At 46.6% G+C, this 27869-nt stretch overlaps 2 protein-coding genes across 4 annotated transcripts; both read left to right on the top strand.

The window, feature by feature from the left end:
* Nucleotides 1–273: 273 nt before the first annotated feature.
* On the top strand, nucleotides 274–9569 carry LOC310763245 (uncharacterized protein; the record flags this gene model as incomplete). Its single annotated transcript, XM_083615134.1, has 3 exons — nucleotides 274–363; nucleotides 5547–9458; nucleotides 9529–9569. The coding sequence occupies exons 1-3, from the start codon at nucleotides 303–305 to the stop codon at nucleotides 9567–9569; spliced, it is 4014 nt and encodes a 1337-aa protein (XP_083471260.1). The 5' UTR covers nucleotides 274–302.
* MUC4 (mucin 4, cell surface associated) lies at nucleotides 9435–27545 on the top strand. Of its 3 annotated transcripts, none has more exons than XM_083612728.1 (12): nucleotides 9435–9754; nucleotides 9917–12260; nucleotides 13510–13643; nucleotides 14733–14897; nucleotides 15696–15851; nucleotides 18018–18148; nucleotides 19156–19244; nucleotides 21243–21422; nucleotides 22675–22824; nucleotides 23849–23968; nucleotides 26078–26125; nucleotides 27361–27545. In XM_083612728.1, exons 1-12 carry the CDS (start codon nucleotides 9662–9664, stop codon nucleotides 27363–27365), a joined length of 3615 nt encoding a protein of 1204 aa, XP_083468854.1. In that variant the 5' UTR covers nucleotides 9435–9661; the 3' UTR covers nucleotides 27366–27545. The 3 variants fall into 3 exon arrangements, with proteins under 3 accessions (XP_083468854.1, XP_083468853.1, XP_083468855.1); XM_083612727.1 differs by having other exon boundaries at nucleotides 26075–26125; XM_083612729.1 differs by lacking the exon at nucleotides 9435–9754 and having other exon boundaries at nucleotides 9895–12260; nucleotides 26075–26125.
* The last annotated feature ends 324 nt before the right edge of the window (nucleotides 27546–27869 follow it).

Raw genomic sequence — 27869 nt, 5'->3', positions numbered from 1 at the left:
GCAAGGTGCACCTGGTTTTTTCCAGCTCTTTGTTTGTGGCACAGTGTCATTTGGTTGATATGCATTGCATATGACTGGGAAGTGAAGGTCTTGCAGGTGGGGGGTTGAGGGGGAGGAGGTTGGCTTATTAAATTCAGCCCCTTCCAGCCTTCCTGCAAAAGGGGGGAGGGAATGGGAGTGGTCAAGGGCTTCCAGCCCACGCACGCATATCCTATAAATGACTGGAATCTCCTGAGAGGCAGTCCACGCCAAGTCCTGCCAAAGGACTGAGCCCCCTTTAACAAATTCGATTTGCTGGGCAAATGGGGAGACAGAGAGGGATGCTTTGGGCCCTGGCAAGTTTGTGGGCATGGCTTCTGTGCGGTAAGTTTATTCTTTTTTTGGCTGCTCTCTGTGAATCTGCTCCAATTAGGATCAAGGGGTGGAGGCAAGCTCAGCCAGCCTAAGATATTAAGCTGGTGATGAAGAGTGAAACATTTTCCTCTGGGCGAAGAGGAGAACTTTCTGCTTGCATCCACACACCAGCAAAAACAGGCCACAGGTTCTGCTGTGCTGGTGCTGCCTTTCCCTGCTTTCTCTCCCAAATCTCCCAAAATGTTTATTCGGCATCCACTAGATTCGCTTGCACAAAGCCTATGCAGGGGCTAGCGTCTAGACTATGTCCGATCTTTACTGCACATTCATTCTGGTTTGTTTATGGGGTGATTATACAGCAATGCATTGAGCATTCGTCCTGGTTTGCTTGCGTTTCGCCATCCCACACTTTCCAGTGCATTCACTGTCACTTTCCTACCAGCAAACAGTCTGGTTTTTCTAAAATAAAAAAGTCATATTTGCTTTGCGCTTGAATCCCTGCTACAAAGCAGTGGCAGTCTGGATCCACCTTTCATTAAAAACATGTACCTGCGATTTGGGGATGTACTACGACCTTAGAATTATTTTCATTAATTCCTGCTAAATTTGTATTCTTTTGGCAATGTGTGCGCCAAGTCCAAGTTCCTCTTGACAGCTTCAGTGTTCTGCATCACTGTGGAAAAGCACTGGTTTGGATGGAAGTTGTTCAACCCAGTGGCTGTGTAGTAAACAGAAGATGTCTAAGAGGAACAGCACGACACTCTCTTCTCCTCCTCCTTCCCCAAGTAACTCTTTATGAGTTACTTAGCAAACCTGATATAGAAATAGGTGGAGAAAATGGACTTGGACTGGGGAGAAGGTCAGGCAAGGGACTGCTGCCCGAGGGAGGGCTGGAGGAAGAAACTTGATTCTGTTTGCATTTTAACAAGAAAGCACCTAAACTTCACTTCTCGAACCAATACGCGAAGTGAAACACAATTATCTTGCGGAAACACAATTATCTTGTGGAATGCACAATTATCTCCGATATCCGCAACGCCATCCTCCAACCACGTGATGTGCACAAAAGTACATATATAAGAGGAAAGCGTACATAGAAATGCATATAACATATATGTCAGGGCAAACTGCACTGATGAGTTTTCATGAGGTTTAAAAAAATAAGTGAATCACTGTGGAAATCTGGAGAACGGAATTCAAGATTGGAAAAATGAGAAGCTGAGATTGGCAGGTTTCATCCATCCATATTCCAGGGTTCAGAAGAGTCTAATTGATGATTAATGTTTTAAATGAAAATGAATGTGTATCGCCAACTTTGTTCAGGGAAGCAGGTCTTGCGATGATACGCTGTCAGAAGGGAAGCTAAGATTATGGCAAAGATAAAATGAAGTCAGGTTATACCACATCCCACCATGTTAAGGTATTAAGAATAGGAGGCAATCTTCCTCTGTATCTGTGTTTTGCCGACAATTGGAAACTTTCCTTTCTGAACAAGATTGTGAGTTTGGTGCTGGTGTTGCTTCAGGTACTCATTGTGGGTGTTTGTGTGTTTGTATGTTGTTGTTTTTTCTCCTGCTGTTTTAGTTTTCATAATTTGTGATTTCATAGAATTGCAGAGTTGGAAGGGACCCCAAGGGTCATCTAGTCTAACCCCCTGCAAAGTACGAATCATACACTCGGTATACACTACTGAGCTGGTTGGTTCATAATAAATAATAATATTTTTATTTATACCCCGCCCTTCCTGGTTCAGAAAACTGGGTTCAGGGCAGCTAACAACAAATTTAAAACACTTAATTGAAGCAACAAAAAACAGCATAAAATACAGTATAAAACGTGAATAACAATAAATTCAGAATTCAAAAATCATTTGGGGGAAAATCCATCCAATAAACATTAGATGATCACCAGAGCTAGCTGGCTAAATGAGTCCTATTTGGGCCAGCGAGGCCATGGGTCTGATTCGGTATAAGCCAGGAGTCCCCAAACATTTTCAAGCCACTGCCATAAACACATCCCTTGTGCCACCTAACCTATAGCAAAAATTATTCATAAAAGCGCTTTGCACAACCCACTAAGGATCATGACCTTCTATGCAGAAATAAATTCTCATAACAAAAGAAAAGAGTTTTATAGCTTTGCTCGCAGATACTTGGTTTAAGCACTGCATTAAAATAAACGATATATTGTCTTGGTTGTTTATTTCCATTCCTACATAGATTGATCCCAGTATGAGCCTCAATAACATATCTTTGCCCAAAACCAGTATTCCAGCTAAAAATCAAAAGAAATCTGACACCTCTTTTTATCCTGTATTTTTATCTTGTGAACCACCACCCTGAGATCTTCAGAGAAAGAGCAGTATAATAATAATAGTAATAGTAATAGTAATAGTAATAATAATAATAATAATAATAATAATAATTCACAGCTTGCTTGAATTTTGGGCAGTGCCCAGGGAGATCTGTGTGTCCTTGGAAAAAAACAGTTTTGTGTCCTTGGGAATCCTATCCGAAAACCCATGACTCAGTCATAAAATCTAGCCTATCCCACCGTTGCTATGGAAAAACACAAGCCTTCATCATATGATCATGTTTTTCACAGTAACTTAAATGCAGTTAAAACTATACACCATTTTATGGAACATTAAATGACTTTGACAACAAGTGGTTTCCAAAGGGGGAAGTGGGATTACCTAGGGGTGTAAATGACTACAAGAATTTGAAAAGCTGATGTCTCTGGATCAAGTTCATCTGTTTTGTTGAATTAATTGCACTCAGTGGTTTGGACTGTATTTTAAATAGCCATGCAATTAATTGTTTAATTTTATTGTGTTAATGTCTTCATCAGTGGGACATGCAAACTGCTGTTTGGAATAATGCTATTTGCATAGGGTAGGGGACATTGGGGTTGAGTATGATGGACGTGGGTGGCACTGTGGGTTAAACCACAGAGCCTAGGACTTGCCGATCAGAAGGTCGGTGGTTCGAATCCCCGCGACGGTGTGAGCTCCCGTTGCTCAGTCCCTGCTCCTGCCAACCTAGCAGTTCGAAAGCACGTCAAAGTGCAAGTAGATAAATAGGTACCACTCCGGGGGGAAGGTAAACAGCGTTTCCGTGCGCTGCTCTGGTTCGCCAGAAGCGGCTTAGTTCTGCTGGCCACATGACCTGGAAGCTGTACGCCGGCTCCCTCGGCCAATAAAGCGAGATGAGCGCCGCAACCCCAGAGTCGGCCACAACTGGACCTAATGGTCAGGGGTCCCTTTACCTTTACTTATGGAACCCAGGGGGTGTTGACCTGAAAAAAATCTGGGAACCGCCAGTGACGCACTTACATTTGGGGGGCCCTGAAGCTTGGACTGTCATGGGGGCCCCTTCGCAACCAGCAAAGGAGTCTGGGTTATCGCTGTTATCTTCCTCAATGGGGTCGTCCCACGACAGATCGCCACACCTTTGCATCATCTGTGCTAATGACTCTCAAATTTGGGGATTGTTGAAATATATACAACCAAAAAATTAATCAATTTGATGCAAACAGTTGCAACTCAAATTGGGTATGCTAGACTCAAAAATGTTAAGATGTGGACTATAGTTGCTTTTGTTTAGAGAAGCTTTTAATGTTTGATGGACTACTGTATTTTGATATTTTGTTGGAAGCCGCCCAGAGTGGCTGGGGAAACCCAGCCAGATGGGGGGGGGTATAAATAAATTATTATTATTATTATTATTATTATTATTATTATTATTATTATTATTATTCTGGGGCCTCTTTGGGATTAAGGGCCATGAAGCTTAAACTTCATTAGTTTCATAGTAGATACATCCTTGGAAACCTCTGAGCTAAATGGAAGCTGCATTTAAATTGAATCTGAAAATAAAAACCACATATCCTCCAACATTTCTCTGATGAAAATAGGGACATTCTATTCTATTATTGGGACGTGGGTGGCGCTGTGGGTTAAACCACAGAGCCTAGGACTTGCTGATCAGAAGGTCGGCAGTTCAAATCCCCGTGACGGGGTGAGCTCCCGTTGCTCGGTCCCTGCTCCTGCCAACCTAGCAGTTCGAAAGCACGTCAAAGTGCAAGTAGATAAATAGGTACCACTCCAGCGGGAAGGTAAACGGCGTTTCCGTGCGCTGCTCTGATTCACCAGAAGCGACTTAGTCATGCTGGCCACATGACCTGGAAGCTGTACGCCGGCTCCCTTGGCCAGTAAAGCGAGATGAGCGCTACAACCCCAGAGTCAGTCACGACCGGACCTAATGGTCAGGGGTCCCTTTACCTTTACCTATTCTATTATTATTATTATTATTATTATTATTATTATTATTATACCCCACCCATCTGAATTGGTTGCTCCAGCCACACTGCACAGCTTCCAATATAGATAAAAACATAATAAATGGATATCAGCCCCGCTCAAGGCATGATGGACAACAGCAACAACTGGGAAAAGTTAGACATAACATTTTACAAGGACAGGAAGAAACATCATGGACAGAATAAATGTCATACACAGGAAGAACAATGATACAGTGTGAGATCCTCACTTGTAGTCTTGCAAATCATTTAATGTGTCAACACGAATAGAAGTTATAAATATTGTAGCTGTTGTATAAGGGCTTATTATTATGACTGGAATGTCATTGAAATCAATAAGATTTTGGAATGAAGAAATAAAGAAAATCATCAAATAATCAATTCTAGGACATGGGGGAACCACCTGATCTAAATTATATAATTTGGTATTTGAATGATTGATATTAGTAATTGTATTGTAAATTGGCATTGTTATAATGAGGCTATCATTGGAATTATAATTGAAAAATTAATAAATATTATCAAAACACACACATAATAAATCATTAAAAAAAATCCATATACAGGGCTGCCTTCAGGTGTCTTCTAAAGGTTGTATAGTTCCTTAACTCCTTGGCTCAGGGGTCACATAACTCCATACCCCCTCCCATTTCTATGATGAAAATAGGGATGTCCTAAGGAAAAGCGGGACGTTCCAGGATCAAATCAGAAACCAGAACGGCTTCTGTAAATCCAGGACTGTCCCTGGAAAAGAGGGACACTTGCAGGGTCTGGAACCTCTGACTGTTTTACAAAGCAATCTTGAATGACAGACAAGTCCTTTGCTGATGCAAACGTGTAACTTTCCATCTTACTTTGTCAACTCCCTGCAGCGCCTGGGAAAACAGTTGCCATCCCAGTTCCCACGGAATGGGAAGAAGGAGACCTGGGCGACTTCACCACCACCAGTGATGGCCTTTCCTGGGGCACAGACAGCGACTATTTCGAGCCCACAGTGACTATACTTCCGACCACAGAGGCTCCTGTCTTCACGGAGGAAATCCAAGCCACAGAATTATATACTCCTAGTCCTCTCCTTGGGAAACCGGAAGAAAACCTGAGTTCTATTAGCTCAGCGAACTCTTCCAGTCCCGTGGAGGAAGAAAGGTCAGGTTCTCCGTCGGCCTCCACTCTTGCAGGAAACGTGGCTTCTTCCAACGATGGTCCCAAGAACCCAGGAATCACACCCCCAGGAGAGAACGCCAAGGAAACGACAGAAGTCCATGTCGAAGGAAAGGCCGTCTTCCCAGCCAGGATGAACTCTTCTTTGGAAGAAGAGACAGCTAAAACAGCTGCAGTGGTGTCTAAGGAAGCAGCCACACCAGTCACCTTGCTCTCTAAGGAAGAAGAGGAAGCTGAATTGCCCGCAGAGAGGACTGAAGAAACAGCCACGGCGCCCATCTTGCTTTCTGCTTCTTCCTCTGAGCAGCCTGGAGGAACAGAGCTTCTCATGGAGTTGGAGCCCAGCACAACAAGCACATCTCTTCTCAGTGCAACTGGCGGTGAAGGGATATGGGCATCTCCCTCCGAGGAAGGGGCTAACAGCGTTGCTTCTGACGAAATGAGTTTTCTGCCACCAGCTGCTGGAGACGAGGAGGCAATGGACGTGGACACCGGGGGAAGCGATGTGGGTTTCCAGCTCAACCCCACCGTAGTTTCGTGGGAGGAAACACCAAATGTCATCCCAGAAGCGGATGAGGAGACTCCAGAGCTTTCTCCAGATGCTGGCAGTGAGGCTGCAGCCCCGTCCTTGAGCCCAGGAGCAGACCCTTCCAGCCACATAGAAGAGCTGCCTGTAGAAGAAGAAGAAGAAGCTGCTCCTGCTGATGGAAGCTCTCCTCCACCACCTCCAGAGGGAGATGCTGTGACGCCACCACCAGAATTGCCCCCATCTGGTTCGTTGCCGTCTGATGACACAACTGCGGAGTCATCAGAACCTGGTGAGCTTGCTGCAGTTTCCACTCAACTACCTCCTGCTGATGAAGCTGCTCTGGATGTAGAATCTGCTCCTGGAGAAGGAAGGGGCGATGCAGATAGCTCTCTGTCTGCAGAAGAGCCCGAAAGCGATACGGAGGCAACTGCAGTTCCCTCTTCTGCAGGCCCAGAAGTTGGCCCTGAAAACACGGCCGATGTGTCCTCTGGAGAATCAGAAGACCTGCTGAGTGCAGAATCGTCCGGTTCCCTTCCAGTAGATGAGTCCACGCTAGACAGTCCACCCGGCATTTTATCTCCCAGTGATGCTCCCTCTGAACCTTCACTGAGGATGGAAGTGTCTTCTCCTGCTGGACTCCCATTGGGGTCGGGTTCTGCTTCACAGTTACCTGAGGATGGTGAGACCCAGGCATCTTCCACAACTAACGAAGAGGCAAAGGAAGGTTCTGGAAGCCCAGAAAGCAACAAGGAAGCATCTTTTGCTTCAGTGTCTCCAGAGCAAGGACCAGCTTCTTCAGGAACAGATGTCCCTGCTGGAGAAGAAGTTTCTGCAGACCTTGCCAGTGGGGCAGCCTTCCCCTTGAATCCTGGTGTGGAAACAGATAGTTCAGAGGTGGCAGAGAATGAGCAGCCCACAGTATCAACCCAGAGCGAGCCCTCTTCAGATATGACCACCATAAATTCAGCTGAGGTAGCAGAGAAGGTACCAGGGACTTTGCCCGACACCAAAACATCCCCTACTTCTCTCCTGGAGGATGAAACAGCATCCGAAGCTCAGGGGTCATCTGAAGAAACACCCTCTCCTATGTCTCTCAGTGTTACACCTTCTCAGCAGGAGAAGGGAGAGATCTCCCCCAGCGAAACACCTAGAAAGGTTGTTGGTTCTTCTCCTGAAGGCAGTGAGGCAGCTACAGGACCAGATGTTGTATCAGGATCAGCCACAATTGATGCTGTCACACAGACGAGCAGCGAAGGCCAGAGTGAGACAGACTCCCCACTCTCCAGCATGGAGCTTATCCCACCTGTGGGAAGATCAGAAATCTTGGACACTGAAGAATCTTCAGATCTGTCACCTGCAGAGGACATGGTGGTAACAGATCCATTGGGAGGACAAGCCACCTTCCCCTCCACATCTCCTGATGAGTCACCTTCTGGTCCCTCTGCTACAGATGCAATGGAAGCTCTATCAAATGGACTACCTGGCTCTCCACCTTCCTCCCACCTACCCCCAGACAATGACATGGGGGCAGGCTCAGAGGTCACCATGGGGCCAGAGGAACTAGGACATTCTGCTGCTGTGAACAGGGAGGAAGCATCTCTTTCCCCAGTGTCCACCGCAGAGCCTGAACTGGCTCCTGCAGAAACAGAGGCAGCTGAGGATGGAAATGTTTCTGAAGACCTAGGCAAGGTATCAGCCTTACCCTCCAGAGAAGAGACAGTAGGAGCCACCTCAGAGGCAGCAGTTGATGAGGGATCCCCTTCAGATAGCAGCAGCTTTCTGGACAAAGTCAACACTCAGCCCCCAGAGCCACAGCTAGGTCCAGGAAGTGCAGCAGAGAACAGTCCACCAAGCTCTGCAGAGGTGACAGATGCAGAATCTGGAGATCTTACTCCCCTTCCTGAAAGTGGTGGAAAATCAAAGGAAGCTCAAGAGTCATCAGAAAAAACCCTCTCTTCTGCATCTTCTTCTGGGTCCTTCAGTGCAGAAGACGAAGAAGGCGAAGCTTCCCCAAGCCCAGCTTCTGACAACCTTGGTCCTTCCCCCCAAGGCACTGATGTTTTAGAAGGTAGCAGGGATGGTGAGGGCAGTACTGGATTGGTTGAAAATGAAGTAGCTGGGACAACCAACAGTGGGGGCCAAGCTGGAACGGATCTCCCACTTTCAGATGCAGAAATTGGCCCCACTGAAAGATCAGAGCTGCCTGCAGGACCACCAGGAGCTGCGGCTGATGGAGAAACCCCAATTCAACCACCTGTAGAGGATGGCGAGACATTAGTAGGAAACACAGCCTCAGGAGAAGAATCTCCCTTAGTCACCCCAAGTAAAAAATCCCCCCCTTCCATTGTTTTTGAGCCATCAGGAGCTGATCCTAGTGGGTCCACTAGCTCTCCAGTCTCCTATCAGCTGTCTCCAAATGTTGCATTAAATCCAGGCTCTGCAACTTCTGAGGAGGCCCAGGGATTGGAAGATACTTTTAGTAAGAAAGGATTGGATTTGGTTCCAATAGACATGGGGTCACCATCGGCCTCCCCCTCCAATGATGGGATAGGGGGTACTGGCTCAGACTTGGAAGGTAATAAGGAGTCTCAACTCTCTCCAGAAGATGCTGCAACAGCAACAGATGAGGGAGCAGAACCATCTGAAGGCTCTTCCAGTGTCGGCGGCAAGGAAACATACTTGGCTCCGTCAGCCTCAAAGCCACCAGTTTCCTCTTCTTCCGCTGAAGAGGTGCAAATGGATGGATCACCATCAGTCGATAGCGAGGAGCCTACTCTGTCTCCAGATGATGCAGTGAGAGCAGGACCTGTCACTTATGAGGAGGGAGAAGAATCAGAAGACACCTCCGCTGAAAGTGGAAAGGAACCATCGTTGTCTCCATTGGCCACAGAGTTACAATCAGCAACTGCCTCCACCGAAGGCGTGGAAACTGCCATCTCTGAATCAGAAGCCAGTGCAGGATCTCAACCATCTCAAGATGCTGCAGGACCTGGAGCTTCTGAAGGCATAGAAGAGTGGGAAAACTCTTCTGCTGCAAGTGAGCAGGAAACGCCTTTGGGTTCATCGGTTGGAGAATCACCAAAAACATCTGCAGGTGAAGAGGTTTCTGAAGGACTTGTTGAAGGAAGACCTTCCCTCTCCACTGAGTGGGTGGATCCTGCCAGCTTTGAGAAGGCAGCAGGGGAAGGATCTCAACCACTACTAGTTAATGCAGGAGTGTCCAATGGGGAGGAACCATCATCGACTCCATCAGCTGCAGAGCCACAGTCAGACTCTCTGTCGACTGAAGGGGTGGAAATGCCCAGTTTGGGGCCAGCAACTGACACAGGATCTCAACCATCTGTAGATAGTGGAGCAACAGCAGGGGCTGTAGCTTCTGAGGAGGGAGAAGTATCCTCTTTGGTCCCAACATCAACAGAAATACAACCCCCTGGAACAAGTGAAGAAGTTTCTGGAGGGCTTAGCAGTGGAGAATCTTCCACCCTCCCTGAAGGTGTGGAAACAGGGGCTGTAGCTTCTGAGGAGGGAGGAGAATCCATAATAAGTGAAAAGAAATCCTATTTGGCCCCATTGTCACCAGATTCACAATCCTCTGGAACACCTACAAGTGAAGAGGTTTCTGGAGGGCTTGGAGAATCTTCCACCCTCCCTGAAGATGTGGAAACACCTATTTTGGAGTCAGCAGCTAACACAGGATCTCAGTCATCACCAGATGGTGCAGCAGAGGGTGTAGCTTCTGAGGAGGGAGGAGTATCAGAAGACATTTCTCCTGTGAGTGGGAAAGAGCCATCTTTGCATGCATTGCCCACAGCCTCACAATCTTCTGGAACATCTGCAAGCAATGAGGTTTCTGAAGGACTTGGTGATGGAGATTCCTCCCTCACCACTGAAGGGGTGGAAACAGCTGGCTCAGAGTCAGCAGCAAGCAAGGCATCCCAACCATCACTAGATGATGCAGCAACAATAGTGTCCAATGAGAAGGAACCATCATCAGCTCCATTGGCTGCAGAGTCACCATCAGACTCTCTGTCAACTGAAGAGGTAGAAATGCCCAGCTTGAGGACAGCAACAAATGCAGGATCTCAACCATCTGCAGACAATGTAGATACAGCAGGGGATTTAGCTTCTGAGGAAGCAGGAGAATCGGAAGACACTTCCACTGTGAATGGGAAGAAGCCATCTTTGGATGCATTGTCCACAGCATCACAATCTTCTGGGACATCTGCAAGCAAAGATGTTTCTGGAGGACTTGGTGATGAAGAATCCTCCCTCCGAACTGAAGGGTTGGAAATGCCCAGCATGGGGACAGCAACAGATGCAGGATCTCAACCATCTGTGGACAATGCAGCTACGGCAGGAGCTTCTGAGGAGGGCATGAGTGGGAAGGAAGCATCATTTAATGCATTGACCACAGAATCACAATCCCCGGGAACATTGACAAGTGAAGATGTTTCTGGAGGACTTGGTGACGGAGAGTCTTCCCTTCCCACTGGAGGGGTGGAAACTGCCAGTTTGGGATCAACAGCCACCAAGGGATCCACCTCTTCCACAGAGACAGTCCTGAGCCCAGAAAACGTAGCAGAGCAGCTAGAAGAGAAATCTGGGTCAATAACTGGTGCAGAATCTTTCCCTCAACCCTCTTCTGTGATCGACAAAGCTTCAGGAGGAACCTTGCCTTCTGCTTCTGCATATTCTGATGAGAGCTTGGCCACCAATGTAGGGGCAAACCAAGTCTCTGGCATTACAGAGTCTTCACAGCCACTTCCAGGGAGTGGAGATGTTAGTGACAACATGGCAGGTCTTGATAACACAGGAAGTTCAGAAAAGTCTGTAAGTGGACAGCCCGGTTCTTCTAACAGTGATGTCCTGGGTGGGTCAGATTCTTCCTCTCCAGGGGCAGAAGTCAGCACAGAGATTTTAAGAGGAGATTTGGGGACTGGTCCAGGGTCCTTCGATACAGAGGAATCTCCTTCTGCCTTATCGCCCTCCAGTAACACACTGCCCTCTGGACCCGCCAACTCATATGGCAAAGGCACAGGAAATGTCATTGCTGATGGCTCATCTTCTCAGAAGGTAGAGGAGGCACCAGCTGGCGTAGAAGCAGGAAAAACAGACTCTTTCCCCTCTGATTCAGAGACCCAAGAATCCAGACCCTCACCCAATGGGCTTTTGAGCTCTTCCACAGCATCCGAAGGGAGAGGTGATGCAGACAGCTTGGTTTCGGCAGCTGACAAGGGTCCAGCCACCACATCCACTGCTGGTGGAACAAGTCCTTCCCTGTCTAATACACAACTGAGTCCAGCGAATACCCTGAAACTGCCTTCTGGGGCAGAATCAGGCCCTGAGATCAAAGGAGGGGCATCTCTGTCCTCCAAGTCTGAAGACCCAGGAAGTGTTAAGCCCATACTTTTAGGAAAACCACCCTTGAAGCCATCATCTCCCGCTGGTTCTGGCATCTCATCCCTGCCTCCTTACTCCGCCCAGAGTAAGCCAGCTGTTGGTGTGGGCAAAGACACATCTGGCAACAGCAAAGCATCCTCCTCCGCAGGGAAAGCACCCAGCTCTGCCCTTGGAACGTCCAGCAGCAGCTCTCCAGTTTCTAAGCCCACAACGTCAGGGTCTTCAACCAGTTCCGGCATCTCATCCCTGTCTCCTTCCCCCACGCAGAAAAAGCCAGCTGCTGGCGGGAGCAAAGTTGCACCTGCCAATAGCAAAGGAAAACCAGAGGTCCCCCTTGCCGCCGCAGGAGATACTAAATCTTCAGAAGGCACCGGCAAGACAAAGAAGCCCAATTCAAGACCCCAGAATTCCAAGGACGGGAAAGCATCAACTGCCAATGGAAACCCAGCAAAGTCAGGCCGCGTCTCTGCAGTTCCAGCTCCTGTATCATCACCAGGTGAGTGCATTTAATATCTCCTTGTGATAAACTGGAATCATAAAATCATAGAACGGAGGAGTTGGAAGGGAGCCCAATAGTCATTTAGTCCAACCTCCTGCAAATACTTGGCTCTGCCAAACAGTGATGAGCTAAGACAGTTCTCTTCAGCCTTTACAAGACCAGGGACTCGTCTTTAGCCCAACCATGAATTTGGGGACTCACTTCTTAGTGCCATGTATTTATTTATTTTTTACTGTACATGTGCACAGGCTGCGTGATCCAGCTGTGCATCTCAACCCAACAGCTGAAGACCAAAATTCCAGGAGGCATAGGGTTGTAGTCAACCGAGTTATACCCAGAGTACATCCATTAAAATTAATGGGCACAAGTCACACCTGTCATTTTCAATGGACTGTTCCAGTCAATTGACTGTTCCAGTCAATTTGGGGGGGGCATGTGTGTGGGAGAAGGAGACGGAGGAAAAGAGGGGTGAAAAGCCCCATTACTATTAAAATGAGGCTGCATTTTAAATTGTATTTTAACCCATATTTTAATAAACTGAGTTTTGTTTGTTTGTTTATCCCCCCCATTATATTTTATTGTAATTTTATTGGTGTTAGCCACCCTGAGCCCGGCTCTGGACGGCGAGGGCGGGGTATAAATAAATTATTATTAATTATTATTATTATTGTTATTATTATTATTAGAAGTCCTTGTGCGACTTAGTTGAATGCATTTCACAGAATTGGGGAGATGCCCAGTGCAATGGTGTCACCAACATGCATTGTTTTATAACAGAGGTGACAGGAAAGACCCCCCCCCGACTGGTGGTAGTTCCATGCTTCTTACAGTGTGTTCCATCCTGTTACTTATAATTATAATGATTTTATTATTTGCACCCCACCCATCTGACCGGGTTGCCCCAGTCACTCTGAGCGGCGTTTAACAAAATATAAAAACACCACGATATACTGCCATCCACACAAGGGAGAGACTTCCACTTGTGCAACAGGACCCACGTCCTCTCCCCACTTTACAGTCCCTCCTGTCGCTCCCCCAAATCTTGGGGGCTCCTCTCATGCAGGGGGGAGCAGGCTGCTCACAGAGTCTGGGTGATATTACTAATTGTCTAGTTCAGTCTCAGAGACATGGACGCGGTTGTAGTCGCAGGTGAGGGCCAGAATACAGGATGCAGGTAGATCCTGGAACGATGGGAAGGACTCGCCGAAAGATCCACCTTGTAATGTTCTTGTGTTTTGATGTGCAGCGGCGTCCCTCTTCCCATACGGAGCAAGTGCGAACGACAAAGAATACGTTCAAAGGAAAGTGGATTTCAATTCGCCTCTGTTCAAGCCTGAGATTGGAATCCCGCTGGGAAAAACGCTGCGCAGCTCCCTCTATGTGAGTCTTTATGAAATATACTCGGAGTTGAGAGTGGATTTCATGCTCTTTATTCAGCTCCTAGTGGTGAGGAGGAATGGAAGTTCCCCCAGAATGTCTGCTTTATATACATCGTTTACACAATGGGCCCCACGTGATTGGCTAATTCTGGGATTCACCTGTAGGCCAATCAGGTCGCAGATTCACTTCCACCTGGAGCTGGATTGGGTGGCTCCTGTGGACCAATCAGACTGCTACATTGTGAATCCTATTGTTCTAGGACCAATCAGACTGCTGCATTCTGAATCCTATTGTTCTAGGACCAATCAGACTGCTGCATTCTGAATGCTATTGTTCTAGGACCAATCAGACTGCTGCATTCTGGATACTATTCAACCCAGTACATAAAAATGTCTTTCAAAGAGGCAGAGGGTCTGGATGGGCAGACGGGAAGCAGGAGTGGCATGGCGTGGGTTGTCAGCACCTGGGGCAAGGCAAGTAATTTGCGCCCCCTAACCCGTGGATTTGCGCCCCCTAACCCTAACCCCCAGATGTTGCGCCCAGTGCGGCCGGCCCCCCCTGCGCCCCCCACGCTACGCCACTGGGAAGGACTGCCAGAATATTTTAAGGGTGTGTGTGGTAGATTGCTTACCTTGTCAGATATATATTGCCCGTTTAACCTTTGTAGCACCAGGGGGGTTTGTGGACCCAAGTTTGGATAAACTTGGCAATCACTAGTACATACTAAACACACACAAAAATCAAGGCATTCTAGGCTGAGATGCTTCTTAGCATTGCAACTGCCTGTGTGCATCCCTGGTCTCAGTAGCACAAACTTATATAAGCAACACTTCCTGTGGTCCAAGCTCTGGTTGATGGAATACTTTTGATACATCCACACTGTTTGGATCCACTAGGCCACAATCAGGCAACTTTCACAAGTGCCCATGGTGCTTCGCAGGGAAAATGTAAGCAACAACCAGAATAAAAGCAGAAGCTTACATTTGTGACGCATTTAGAATTTGCCAGAAAAACCCAATTCTGAAAGCAGAACTACATCTGCTTTGCTGCATCTTGCCGGTCTTCATTTGCACCTCTCCTTTCATTTAGTTCACAGACAACGGACAAATAATTTTCCCAGCTTCTGATAAAGATATTTCCAGCTATCCTAACCCACCTCCGAAAGGATTTAATGGCCGTGAGAAAGTACCAATGATAGCCGTGTTTTGGGACAATGCTGATTTCTCCAGAGGCAAAGGAACCATCTTTTACCAGGTGAGTATTTGGGGTGGTTTATTATATCTATACGGGGACATGGGTGGCGCTGTGGATTAAACCACAGAGCTTAGGACTTGCCGATCAGAAGGTTGGCGGTTCGAATCCCCGTGACAGGGTGAACTCCCGTTGCTCGGTCCCTGCTCCTGCCCACCTAGCAGTTCGAAAGCACGTCAGAGTGCAAGTAGATAAATAGGTACCACTCCGGTGGGAAGGTAAACGGCGTTTCCGTGCGCTGCTGTGGTTTGCCAGAAGCGGCTTAGTCCTGCTGGCCACATGACCTGGAAGCTGTACGCCGGCTCCCTCGGACAGTAAAGCAAGATGAGCACCACAACCCCAGAGTCGTCCGCGACTGGACCTAATGGTCAGGGATCCCTTTACTTTTACCTTTACCTATTATAGCTATACAGTGGTACCTTGGTTAATGAACTTAATCTGTTCTGGAAGTCCGTTCTTAAACCAAAGCGTTCTTAAACCAAGGCGTGCTTTCCCATAGCAGTGGGGGACTCATTTTACAAAAGGAACACACTCAACAGGAAGCGGAACATGTTCTTAATCCAAGGCAAAGTTCACAAACCAAAACACCTACTTCCAGATTTGCAGCGTTCTTAATTCAAGTTGTTCATAAATGAAGCTGTTCTTAAACCAAGGTACCACTGTACTAAGATGCTCATAAGTGTTCTGTAACTTCAGAAGTGGTTCTGGAGCTACATGTGTCCTTGTGTGTTATTTCCATGGCATAAGTTTAAATGTGTGTGTGAGATTCCCATCTGTAATACACTCCTCTGTTGCATGCAGGAATATGTTACCCAGACCTCTGCAAAACACCCCGTTGTCCGTGATGTGGAAGCAAAGATTCAGCAATATTTGAAGTGTTCCTATTCAGCCACCTGGACACTCAAGATCACCTGGGTGAAAGTGCAGCCTTACCCAGCGCAGGGACAGAACGGCAGAGTGAGTTGTCTCCAGCAATAGAATCATAGAATCATAGAGTTGGAAGAGACCACAAGGGCCATCGAGTCCAACCCCCTGCCAAGCAGGAAACACCATCAGAGCACTCCTGACATATGGTTGTCAAGCCTCTGCTTAAAGACCTCCAAAGAAGGAGACTCCACCACACTCCTTGGCAGCAAATTCCACTGTCGAACAGCTCTTACTGTCAGGAAGTTCTTCCTAATGTTTAGGTGGAATCTTCTTTCTTGTAGTTTGGATCCCTTGCTCCGTGTCCGCTTCTCTGGAGCAGCAGAAAACAACCTTTCTCCCTCCTCTATGTGACATCCTTTTATATATTTGAACATGGCTATCATATCACCCCTTAACCTCCTCTTCTCCAGGCTAAATATGCCCAGCTCCCTTAGCCGTTCCTCATAAGGCATCATTTCCAGGCCTTTGACCATTTTGGTTGCCCTCCTCTGGACACGTTCCAGTTTGTCAGTGTCCTTCTTGAACTGTGGTGCCCAGAACTGGACCCAGTACTCCAGGTGAGGTCTGACCAGAGCAGAATACAGTGGCACTATTACTTCCCTTGATCTAGATGCTATACTCCTATTGATGCAGCCCAGAATTGCATTGGCTTTTTTAGCTGCTGCGTCACACTGTTGGCTCATGTCAAGTACTGCTATCACTGTACTTTGGTATTGCAAGAAAGATCCAAGTAATGCTTTTCTAATGAAGTGCCTTATTTTAAGGAGCCTTGCAAATATATTCCGTGGCATCTTGTTTCGGTATTTTGTAGAATCCTAGAATTGCAGAGTTGGAAGGGACCCCAAAGGTCATCCAGCCCAGCCCGCTGCAATGCAGGAATCTCATCTAAAGCATCCCTCCAGCCTCTGCTTTAAAATCTCCAAGGAAGGAGCAAGGGTGCCAATTTGAATAAAATATTGGGGGGTGGGTGTGTATGCCATTTGAATAATAATAATAATAATAATAATAATAATAATAATAATAAATAAATAAATAAATAACAATAACAATAATTTTAAATTTATATCCCGCCCATCTGGCTGGGTTTCCCCAAGACACTCTGGGCAGCTTACAACATATAAAACACAACAAAGAACCAAACATTAAAAAACAAGGTATCCTATACAAGCAACAAACGAACCAATAAATCAATAAAAACCAATAATAACAACAACAATAATATTAGTACTCCTTGCTGATGCCCATCAACTTGGGGGAGCAGCCCCTCAAATATTTTATTGGGGGTTGCAAAGGGACCTCGGCCCCTAGGAGTTGGCTCCTATACAAAGGAGACTCCATTCCACTGACCATTCCAATGTCCAACAGCTCTTACAGTCAGAACATTCTGCCTGTTGTTGAGTCTGAATCTCCCTTCCTGTAACTTGAACCCTTGGTTCAGATCCTGCCCTCTGGAGCAGCAGAAAACAAGCTTGCTCCCTCTTCCATGGGACATATCACCGCTTATATTTCATGGGGCTGCCATTTGTCTGGGATTTTCTGGACATAGCGGGCAGAAATTTCAAAATAATAATAAAGTTACTGTTTCCATTTATTTATTTGTAAAGTGCCACCATATTAAAATGGATAAAAACATCTCACAAACACTGTACAAAAGAAAAGAAAGGTGCTGTGGAAAACATACAAATCTGCACACACAAGGAAAAGTTATACAAGGCCTGAATCCAACATACAGTCTGGCTTCCGACACAAAACCAAGTTAAAACTTCACATACACACAGAATTTAAACGATTCATGAAAAAGCAGAAATTTCAAAAATTGGTCAAAATGTCTGGGAAAACCTGGTCGTATGGCAGGCAATGTTGATTCTTTGGCGAATTTCCTAAAAAAATAGCTCAAAACCTCATTCTTCTTTTTTTGGAGATTTTGCAAAAAAAAAAAAAGTCATTCTTGAGCAGGATTAGCCAACATGGTGCCCTCCATATGTCGAAAGGAGATGGAGAGAACTTTTTTTAAAGCAGCAATTTGCATTTGACTTGTGGTGGCTGCTTAATATGCATAGACTTCCCTGTTCCTTTTTTATCTGTGAAGGTAGAATAAGAAACGCCACTTTATGAAAAGTGTTTCCTGAGCCTTGAATGTGCACCTGGATAGTATGGTGGGAAAACTGTCTCACCTCTTATTTATGTATCTTCCAGACCAACACTTACCAAGCCATCCTAACCACTGATGGATACAGAACATACACGCTGTTCCTTTATCAAAACGGTGGAATGCAATGGGATTACAGAAGAATCACTCCTGCAAATGTGCTGATTGGTTGGACCAGGTATGTGCAGTTCCTTAACCAAAGGGACATGGGTGGGCGAGCAGGAATAGAAGGATTTGTCACTGATGGTCAAACCCCTTTTGCCATGATTCAGAGATCTGTGCACGTTGAAATATGGGTATGTTTTTGATAGTGGCAGCCACTTGAGAGCGGAAAAGAATGTACGCCTGGAACTGCTTCCTCCATTGGACTGAATGGGAACTTTGCAGATTTGCCTATATATATATATATATATATATATATATATATATATATATATATATATAAAATGGGACGCGGGTGGCACTGTGGGTTAAACCACAGAGTCTAGGAATTGCTGATCAGAAGTTCAGCAGTTTGAATCCCCGCAACAGGGTAAGCTCCCGTTCCTCGGTCCCAGCTCCTGCCAACCTAGCGGTCTGAAAGCATATCAAAGTGCAAGTAGATAAATAGGTACCGCTCTGGCGGGAAGGTAAACGGCATTTCCGTGCGCTGCTCTGGTTCACCAGAAGCGGCTTAGTCATGCTGGCCACATGACCCGGAAGCTGTATGCCAGCTCCCTTGGCCAATAAAGCAAGATGAGCGCCGCAATCCCAGAGTCGGTCACGACTGGACCTAATGGTCAGGGGTCCCTTTACATATATATATACCATATAGCATATATTCAACACACAAAACAGCGACAATTTGTTGTTGACAAAGGACAGCTGGACATATAAAGGGCCCCATTACCTTCAGTAGCTTAGGGCTTCATCAAACCTAAATCCGGCCCTGATCCCAACTGCTGCTTTTTACACCTTTACAAACAGTAGGGGGGGAGGTGGATGAGTTGGCTATGACTACTGTGAGACGTCAAGCGTGTGGAAGGCTAGCTCTCCCAAAATGTAATGCGGGGATGGTCTCTTCTCTGAAAGGATTGCATTCAGCTACTTGAAATCTGAACGATCTCCTGGTTTGAGAAGGGAAAATATTGTTTATCCTTGGAAAGATAAAAAAATCCGCTTTCTTCTTCTTCTTTTCTCCCACAGTGGTGACGGATATTTTAAAAACGACGACCTGATAACTAAAACGCCAGCTGAGAAATACCGGCCAGATCAAACCGAGGGCTACAACACAGGTACGGTCGACGCATCGCTAGAAACCCACTGGCACAAACAAACCAGATTCTTGTCCGCCTGCGAGGCTGCAAAGGGGTTCAAGAGGAGCAAGATACTTGCATTGCTCCACACACCTATAAATTTTATTTATACCCTGCCCTCCCCGGCCAGAGCTGGGCTCAGGGCGGCTGACACCAATAAAATCACATTAAAAACATAATAGGGGAAAAGAGAAGGGAGGGGGGAAAAACAATTTAAAATACAGGTTAAAATGCAATTTAAAATGCAGCCTCATTTTAAAATAGCCGATAAATCACAACTGACATGTGGCCCCCTGAAGGTTGCTCAGAAAATGCCCCCCCCCCCCCCGATATCCTGTCAGGGGCCTGAAAGCCCCTTTGCGCTCGCAGAAAGCAATATTCATACCCTCCAACATTTCTCTGATGAAAATAGGGATGTTTTATTCCATCAACATCATCATAGCCATTTTATTATTTATACCCTGCCCAACTGACTGGGTTGTCCCAGCCACCTCTGGGTGGCTTCCAACACATATAAAAACATTAAACATTTTAAAAAACACCTTTCCTATACTGGGCTGGGTTCCAATGTCTTCTAAAGGTTGCATAGTTATTTATCTCCTTGGTTCAGGGGTCGTGTAACTCCGTGCCCTCCGACTTCTCTCAGATGAAAATAGGGATGCCCTAAAGAAAAGCAGGACATTCTGGGACCAAATCAGAAACTGGAACGGCTTCTGTAAATCCGGGACTGTCCCTGGAAAAGAGGGACTCTTAGAGGGTCTGAAAATTAGAAGCTTCTAAACCAGGGATAGGCAACCTAAGGTCTGGGGGCCGGATGTGGCCCAATCGCCTTCTCAATCTGGCCGGCGGACGGTCCGGGAATCAGCGTGTTTTTACATGAGCAGAAAATGCACCTCTGGGTTATTTGTGGGGCCTGCCTGGTGTTTTTACATGAGTAGAATGTGTGCTTTTATTTAAAATGCATCTCCGGGTTATTTGTGGGGCACAGGAATTCGTTCATTCCCTCCCCCCCAAAATATATAGTCTCGCCCACCACATGGTCTGAGGGACGGTGGACCGGCCCACGGCTGAAAAAGGTTGCTGACTCCTGTTCTAAACAGCCTCTTTCAAATGTGGTTTTGTTTTCTGGTTCTAGCATTGGGGTGCAGAGTTGCAACCTTTGGCCTTTAAGAACACAAGGAGAGCCTGCTGGATCAGGCCAATGGCCCACCTAGTCCAGCATCCTGTCCCCACAGTGACCCAAAAGATGACCCTAACAGAAACGCTCAAGCTGTGTGAAGGAGGACTTCATTTTATCTGTCCTTCCAACATTCAGCTTCCTTGGGTGCCCACAAATTTTAGCAGCGTGAGAGGGGGAAAAGCTTTTGCACCATTTCGTGAACTTCTATTTTGTCTTCTTTCACTCACTTTTTCTTTAAACCGCAAAGCCCCAAATGCTGCAACAGTTCCTCGAAGGGGAAATCCTTCGCCCCCTTGATCATTTTGGCTGGCGTCTTCTGAAACTTTTCAGAGCGGTTAAAAGCTTCTCACTAAATTCGTGGTCCAGGTCAGCACGGGAGTCCCAACACACACTTGGATTATTCCGTTATGTTATACTAGGATGATGGCAGAGATCTGGAAGGAGTTCGATAGACTTAAGGCCGCTAGGTGGGGATGTACCGTATTTTTCGCTCTATAAGACGCACCAGACCACAAGACGCACCTAGTTTTTGGAGGAGGAAAACAAGAAAAAAAATATTATGAATCTCAGAAGCCAGAACAGCAAGAGGGATCGCTGCACAGTGAAAGCAGCAATCCCTCTTGCTGTTCTGGCTTCTGGGATAGCTGTGCAGCCTGCATTCGCTCCATAAGACGCACACACATTTCCCCTTACTTTTTTGGAGGGAAAAAGTGAGTCTTATAGAGCAAAAAATACAGTAAGTAAATTAAGCTTCACGCCCTTGATTTCCCTCCTGTTTTCTTGCATCCTCCTTCCAGGTGTGCGTGGTCTCTGGGTATACAAGCTGGACAGCCGCATCCGGGTCAACTACAGGCGGCGGTGCCTTGACTGGTTTAGCCATGAGGGGCAGCCATCTGCCTGGAACAAGGACTTGCCTCCCTGCCCTTGCTCTCTGCAACAGGGGCTGTCGGACGATCGCTTCTCCCGCAGCAAAAAAGGTGCGTGGCCAGCCCTGCGACTCGGACACACTGCTTGGATTTAAGCCAGTCTCGGACCACTGAATGCATCGAAAGCAGCTCTCCAGTTTGGTTGCTGTGTGGCTCAAATGACGTTGACCCCATAGCTCCATGGCGAAGCACGTTTTCGTGCAGCGTCCACCCCTGCGAAATGCAAGAAACCTTGGAGAACCACTGTAGACAATGCTGAGTGAGATGGACCAGTGTTTTGGCTTGGTGTAAGGCAGCTTTAGGGACGCGGGTGGCGCTGTGGGTTAAACCACAGAGCCTAGGACTTGCCGATCAGAAGGTCGGCGGTTCAAATCCCCGCGACGGGGTGAGCTCCCGTTGCTTGGTCCCTGCTCCTGCCAACCTAGCAGTTCGAAAGCATGTCAAAGTGCAAGTAGATAAATAGGTACTGCTCTGGCAGGAAGGTAAATGGTGTTTCCGTGTGCTGCTCTGGTTCGCCAGAAGCGGTTTAGTCATGCTGGCCATGTGACCCGGAAGCTGTACGCCGGCTCCATCGGCCAATAAAGCGTGATGAGCGCTGCAACCCCAGTGTCGGCCACGACTGGACCTAATGGTCAGGGGTCCCTTTACCTTTACGGCAGCTTTGCGTACCCATCAATTTCTCTCTGCATTGTCATAATTTCTGATGCCCCTGCATGGGTCCTCCTGCCTTGTAGATAATAATAATAATAATTTATTATTTAAACCTGGCCCATCTGGCTGGGTTTCCCTAGCCACTCTGGGCGGTTCCCAGCAGAAGATTCAAAATAGAATCAAACATAAAAATCTTCCCTAAACAATGCTGCCTTAAGATGTCTTCTAAAGGTCAGATAGTTGTTTATTTCCTTGACATCTGATGGGAGGGCGTTCCACAGGGCGGGCGCCACCACCGAGAAGGCCCTCTGCCTGGTTCCCTGTAGCTTTGTTTCTCGCAATGAGGGAACCGCCAGAAGGCCCTCAGAGCCGGACCTCAGCGTCCAGGCAGAACGATGGGGGTGGAGACGCTCCTTCAGGTATACTGGGCTGAGGCCCAATATACCTGAAGGTATGGCCTATCAGTGTTGTGTAATAATGGAGTTGGGGGATGTTTGAAGCAGTGATCCATGGTGTAAGGACAGAGGTGTACAAGAGGGGTCTTTTCAGCTGGGGAAATTTGAAGGGTTTAAGAATGGTGCCTTTCTTTTCTTGCACACCCGCCCCCTCCTGAAGATCTGCAACACAGAACTAACATCCTTAACCTTTGCAGGTTTGCCGGACTCTCGCTTAACCATGCTGTATTCCTCTGCCCCAAACAAGTACGGTGCTGGGGTCCGGTGTCTTTATAACAGCAAGAACCAGCTTGTGGAAGGTCACCAGGAAAGAGTCTGGAAGGGTTCGAGAAGCTCCCCCAACAGCGGTAAGCTGTATTTTGGAGGCTGTGCAATGGTTATCTGCCTGAAGATACCCACAAGTTATCAAGACAACAAGAGGTTGTAGGTGTTGGTGCAAGGAGGAGGGGGAAATGTATTATACATATATAAAAAAGGAGAATTCCCTGGGTGACAAGATCCCGGTTTAGGGCAAGTACTCTATGGTGAGAGAACCCCAGCAGAGATTTAAAATCACAAAGTGTGGAACTATAGGTTGTTAGATCTCTAAACTATGCCTTTGTGAGCTCCAAAACTTCCTTCTTCCCCCAGCGTAGAAAAAGACCACACGTTTTGTAAGTTTAAAAAATGTTTTACTTACAAACTCTTCGAAGGTCAGGTTCATGTGCTTTTCCATGCATCAGTCAGAAAAGTTGCACAGGCAGTAAAACCTGACCTAGTCAGAAAGTGGTAAAAGTTCCTAAATTATGGGCATAGGAACACAAGAGAGAGAGAGAGAGCTGAGTTCATCAGGGAGACTGGAAGGGAAACAAAGGCTTGATTGTCTAGTTCCTTCCTGGGTGAGAGGGAGTGGACTTAGCTAAGCCTGACAGGACAGCTTACTCTATAGTATTAACCCCTTCATGCACTAGCAAGTTGGTTACATGCAGCTGGTTATCCCACAGCAGAACACAGCAAGTGTTTGTATCCCTAACTCTAGTAGACAATGAAAGAACACAAGCCCTACTGGATCTGGCCAATGGTCCATGTAGTCCAGCATCCTGTTCTCACAGTGGCCAGCCAGATCTTTGTGAGAGACCAGCAAGCAGGAATTGAGCGCAAAGGCACTCTGCCCTCTTGCCATTTCCAGCAAAAGATATTCTGCGGCATAGAGCCTCTGACTGTGAGGTGGAAAACGGCCATTGTGACTAGTGGTCACTGATAACCTTATGAATCTCCCAGCAGAATCTCCCACCTTCTGTCCAAGTCAGGCTCTTGGTCTGAAATATTTCCAAATCAGGCTCTGATAATTTTCCTGTCCTTTCCTTTCTTTCTCGCAATTCCTGTCTGCAGACGAAGAGTTGAAATTATATGACTGGTGCTGTAACCAGACCGGAAATCTCCAGTTCTGTGATAAGTACAGCCAGAAAAGGCCAAAGATCGGCTGTGACGGATACAGGCCTCCAATCCGGGGTGAGCACTCGATCTTTGCAAGGCAGGGACAGAGTCCTTGGGATCAATAGCAGATGGCGTTCCTTCATTCTGCCATATCCACAGGATGCAAAACGGATTGCACACATGTTTATGTTGTAAACAAAAATGGCCCTTTTCCCTTATGGGGTATCCAAGAGCCCATATAGAGTCCTTATTTAGGTTCCCTATTGGTAGGAGAAAATAACAGAGGCCAAGAACACTGTCCAACCATCTCGTCCTCTGTCATCCCCTTCTCCTTGTGCCCACCATCATTCCCAACATCAGGGTCTTTTCCAGGGAGTCTTCTCTTCTCATGAGGTGGCCAAAGTCTTGGAGCCTCAGCTTCACGATCTGTCCTTCCAGTGAGCACTCAGGGCTGATTTCCTTCAGAATGGAGAGGTTTGATCTTCTTGCAGTCCATGGGACTCTCAAGAGTCTCCTCCAGCACCATAATTCAAAACATCAATTCTTCGGCAATCAGCCTTCTTTATGGTCCAGCTCTCACTTCCATACATCACTACTGGGAAAACCATGGCTTTAACTATACGGACCTTTGTTGGCAAGGTGATGTCTCTGTTTTTTAAGATGCTGTCTAGGTTTGCCATTGCCTTTCTCCCAAGGAGCAGGCGTCTTTTAATTTCGTGACATCGTACCTACATCACAGAAAAGGCGGTCTAAAACAGAAATTTGAACGTTGTTTTTCTCCTGTCATTGTTTATCTCCTGTCTGGCAGGTTACTTGATTGGATTGCCTGGGGAGCCTGGCCAGTCTTTGGTAATGATAAATACTTAGTTCCTGGGCCAGGTCACAGGCTCACACCCTATTCAAACACAGACATACCCTTAAGACAGGATTTGTGAAGGAAAAGACAATGGGGAGGCCTTTCCATTTTCCTTTGACCTTGCAGAGAAAACATTTGGTCAGTTTGGGACAGTTTGGGAATAAAAAATGGTTCCAGGTTGGTCTTCCTGTGCTGATCTATGTATGTGCTTGGTTGGTACACTTATGAACATTTAACATATATCAAAGACCTCAAAATTCCTATCACATTTAGATGTGTGCAATTTTTTTTGAGGGGGGTTCTCTCTCTCTCATGCATAGTTTTTAAGTTTTCCTTCACCAGTACAAAGAACAAGCATAAGCAATGACATAAAAATAAAGGATATCAACAAAGCATGTCAATGCACAACATCGTTTTGTCCTCATGACAGCCCAAGGAGGCTGAGCGACTCTGAGCTGCCCAAGGTCAGCCGGTGTCAAGCGTGGAAGTTCCCCTCTCCCTTCAGTAGCTCACAGATAAGAATTAACAAGCAGTTGATAGATTTATAGTCCTTTTATTACAGCATCATGTTGCAAGCACAGACAACCCTCCGCAAGGAGATCCGTTGCCTACTCTGAATCCTCATTCTGACGCAAGGAGCACTCCAACGGCATGTTCCTCCCCCTCTCTGCCTGTTTTGATCTCTGATACGTTTGGACCTCAGAGTCCGTCGGGAGGGGGTTTTCCCCCATACAATCAGCTGATGTGTCTCCCAGCTGTCCCCTCCCTTCTGGCTCCCTTCTCATTATCTCGTAGCTGGGTAACTCCTCCCTAATCTGTCCAGCTTCTAAGTCTGTGTCTGCCTCTCTCTCTGCTTCTGAAAATGCTGGAGGCGGGGGGCACACAAATATCCCCCCTCCTCTTCTGAGAGGAGCTGATCCGCCTGTAACTGCATTCCCCAGTCTTCGGATCCAGACCATTCCCTGACAGCTGGAGATATTTTATGGCTGAAGGACAAGTTGATCCTTCATTTTCCTCCCTCCAAACCAGACATGGTTCTCTGCAGGAGTTAAAGGCCCCAATGCAGGGGTAGTCAACATGGCGCCCTCCAGATGGACGGGAGGCCACCATTATGCAGGCTAGCCCTGCCCTACTGAATGCACTGGGCCCATGTGTGGCTCTGCAGAGAAGACCAGCGTTCTCCAATATGTGGGGCCTGGGCACCAGCTGAGCTTCTGATTCTTATTCCTGTTGGTGAACCCTCTGCTGTCACCAACATACAGATCAGGTGGATATATTGCATGGCGTTGGCATAAACCAGTGTTTGATCTTTTCATTTTTAACAGCAGCGACTTCATCAGAAGAGAAGGTGGACAGCAAATCAGAGGAAGACAGAGGTAAGAATGGGTGGGGTGTGCAGGAATACAGGGGATTTGGTGTGCGTGCACATTTTTGCACATAACCTGTGCTTCATGTGTGGCATTTTTCTTGCTTCCAAGTACGCAGAACGTTTGCACTCAGTGGGAAAAAGCTTTTATGGAGAAGCAATGCAGTACAGCTTATTTAAGGGCAAAGCACCTTTTTACCTAGGCTTCTTAAGAACCTTTTATTTGAAATATTTTTTACTGGTTTTTGCAAGAACAAATTTAAAATAATGAAAAGAAAAAACTTTTAACATATCCATATATGAGGTGCTCTGAATCTCGTGATTTCCCTCCCGTCCCCTGCATGGGTCCTTAAAATACTTTTTTTCTAAACCTACATATCATTCAGTTTTCATCTCTCTAAGTTATCCATGTCTTTCGTTTCTTTACAAGTTATTTTTAAAGTCCAGCTAACGTTTTTATTTGTTTACAGTGGTCTCCTAAATAAGTTGTGAATTTTCCCCGTTCTTTTTTAAAGTCATTATCTTCTTGATTCCTGAGTCTCCCAGTCAGTTTTGCCATTTCTGCGTAGTCCAGCAGTTTGGCTTGCCATTCTTCCTTGGTCGGGGCTGTTGGTTCTTCCATCCTTGGGCTTGTAGCATCCTTGCAGCTGTTGTCACATACATGAACAGTCTTTTCTGGTCTTTTGGGATGTTGGCAGCTGTAATTCCTAATACAAAGGCTTCTGGTTTTTTGACAAATGTTGTTTTAAACATTTCCCCCCCAATTCATTGTATATCAGTTCCCAAAGAACCTAAGGTTTGCACTGTGAAAGGGCACAGGATCCCCTAAGCAAGGAGACTTCGTTAGCATAATACAGGACTCAGCGGTTGCCATCTCCGGGTTGTTATTCTCAGATAATCACCTCGGTCTATATTCCATTCCTTAGAAACTTTATCTGGGGTTCTTTGGTGAAAAGAGGGGTGAGGAGGGGAAACTTTCTTGAAATACAGCTTCCTGGTCTTCTTTTGCAAAGGGAAGAGCGTTCCAGGGTTCATGGGGGCACCGTAAACCTTGCCAAAACTGTGCAAATTGACACGTACCGGGGTCATCAGCAACACACAGCAGAATAGGCAAAGATTTCCCTAAAAAGTCTGAGAACCAGAAATAGAATCAATTTGCCTTACTCCAGTTACCTGTCACAAGGCAGAGATGCTGACGTTTCTTTAGAAGCAGATAATGATGCTCCCGCTTTCTTTACCTTCCAGATTGAGATCTCCTCCTCCTCCTCCTCCAGACCTTGTTTCGCCACAGATCAACGTCAATGATTCGCCCACCGGACTCCTTTTTGCTCCTCTGTTTTATGCAGGAGCTGAATGGGGGAACGGCTTCCAAATCCGTTAAGGCTGAAATGATCAACTTTGCTGAATAAAATGCCTTCAACACCTCGTTACTTCTGTCTGCAGTTATTTATCCCAGTCAGAATGCTGGGAAGGATCAAGGCCCTTAGCATGAGGAGAACCTGGGGGCAAGGATAGGGATGGACAGAGCGGCCAATTTTGGTTTCTCGTTCTTCCCAGCCTTAGATTCTTAACTCCACCTTTCCAGGCCAGTTTGTGATTTTATTTGAAAACGGAAAAAAGCCCTCATGAAAATTCACCAGCATCTTCGTAGAATCATAGAGCGGGAAGGGACCCCGATGGTCATCTAGTCCAACCCTCTGCAATGCAGGAATCTTAACTAATGCATCCATGACTCTGCTTAAAAACCTCCAGTC

This window comes from Podarcis filfolensis (assembly GCF_964270895.1).
Source record: "Podarcis filfolensis genome assembly, chromosome: 5".
Taxonomy (NCBI): Eukaryota; Metazoa; Chordata; class Lepidosauria; order Squamata; family Lacertidae; genus Podarcis; species Podarcis filfolensis.
Note: the sequence above shows the minus strand (reverse complement) of the source record. Positions and strands in the feature narration are given on the sequence as shown.

What these genes read in the sequence shown, in the direction of transcription:
- MUC4 (XM_083612727.1), top strand. Translation starts at nt 9,662, where the DNA reads ATGCCCAGTTTGGGGCCAGCAACTGACACAGGATCTCAACCATCTGTA. An exon ending in AAGGAACCATCTTTTACCAG is followed by an intron (nt 14,898 to 15,695) that starts GTGAGTATTTGG and finishes TGTTGCATGCAG; the next exon opens with GAATATGTTACCCAGACCTC. An exon ending in GAGAAGCTCCCCCAACAGCG is followed by an intron (nt 22,825 to 23,848) that starts GTAAGCTGTATT and finishes TCCTGTCTGCAG; the next exon opens with ACGAAGAGTTGAAATTATAT.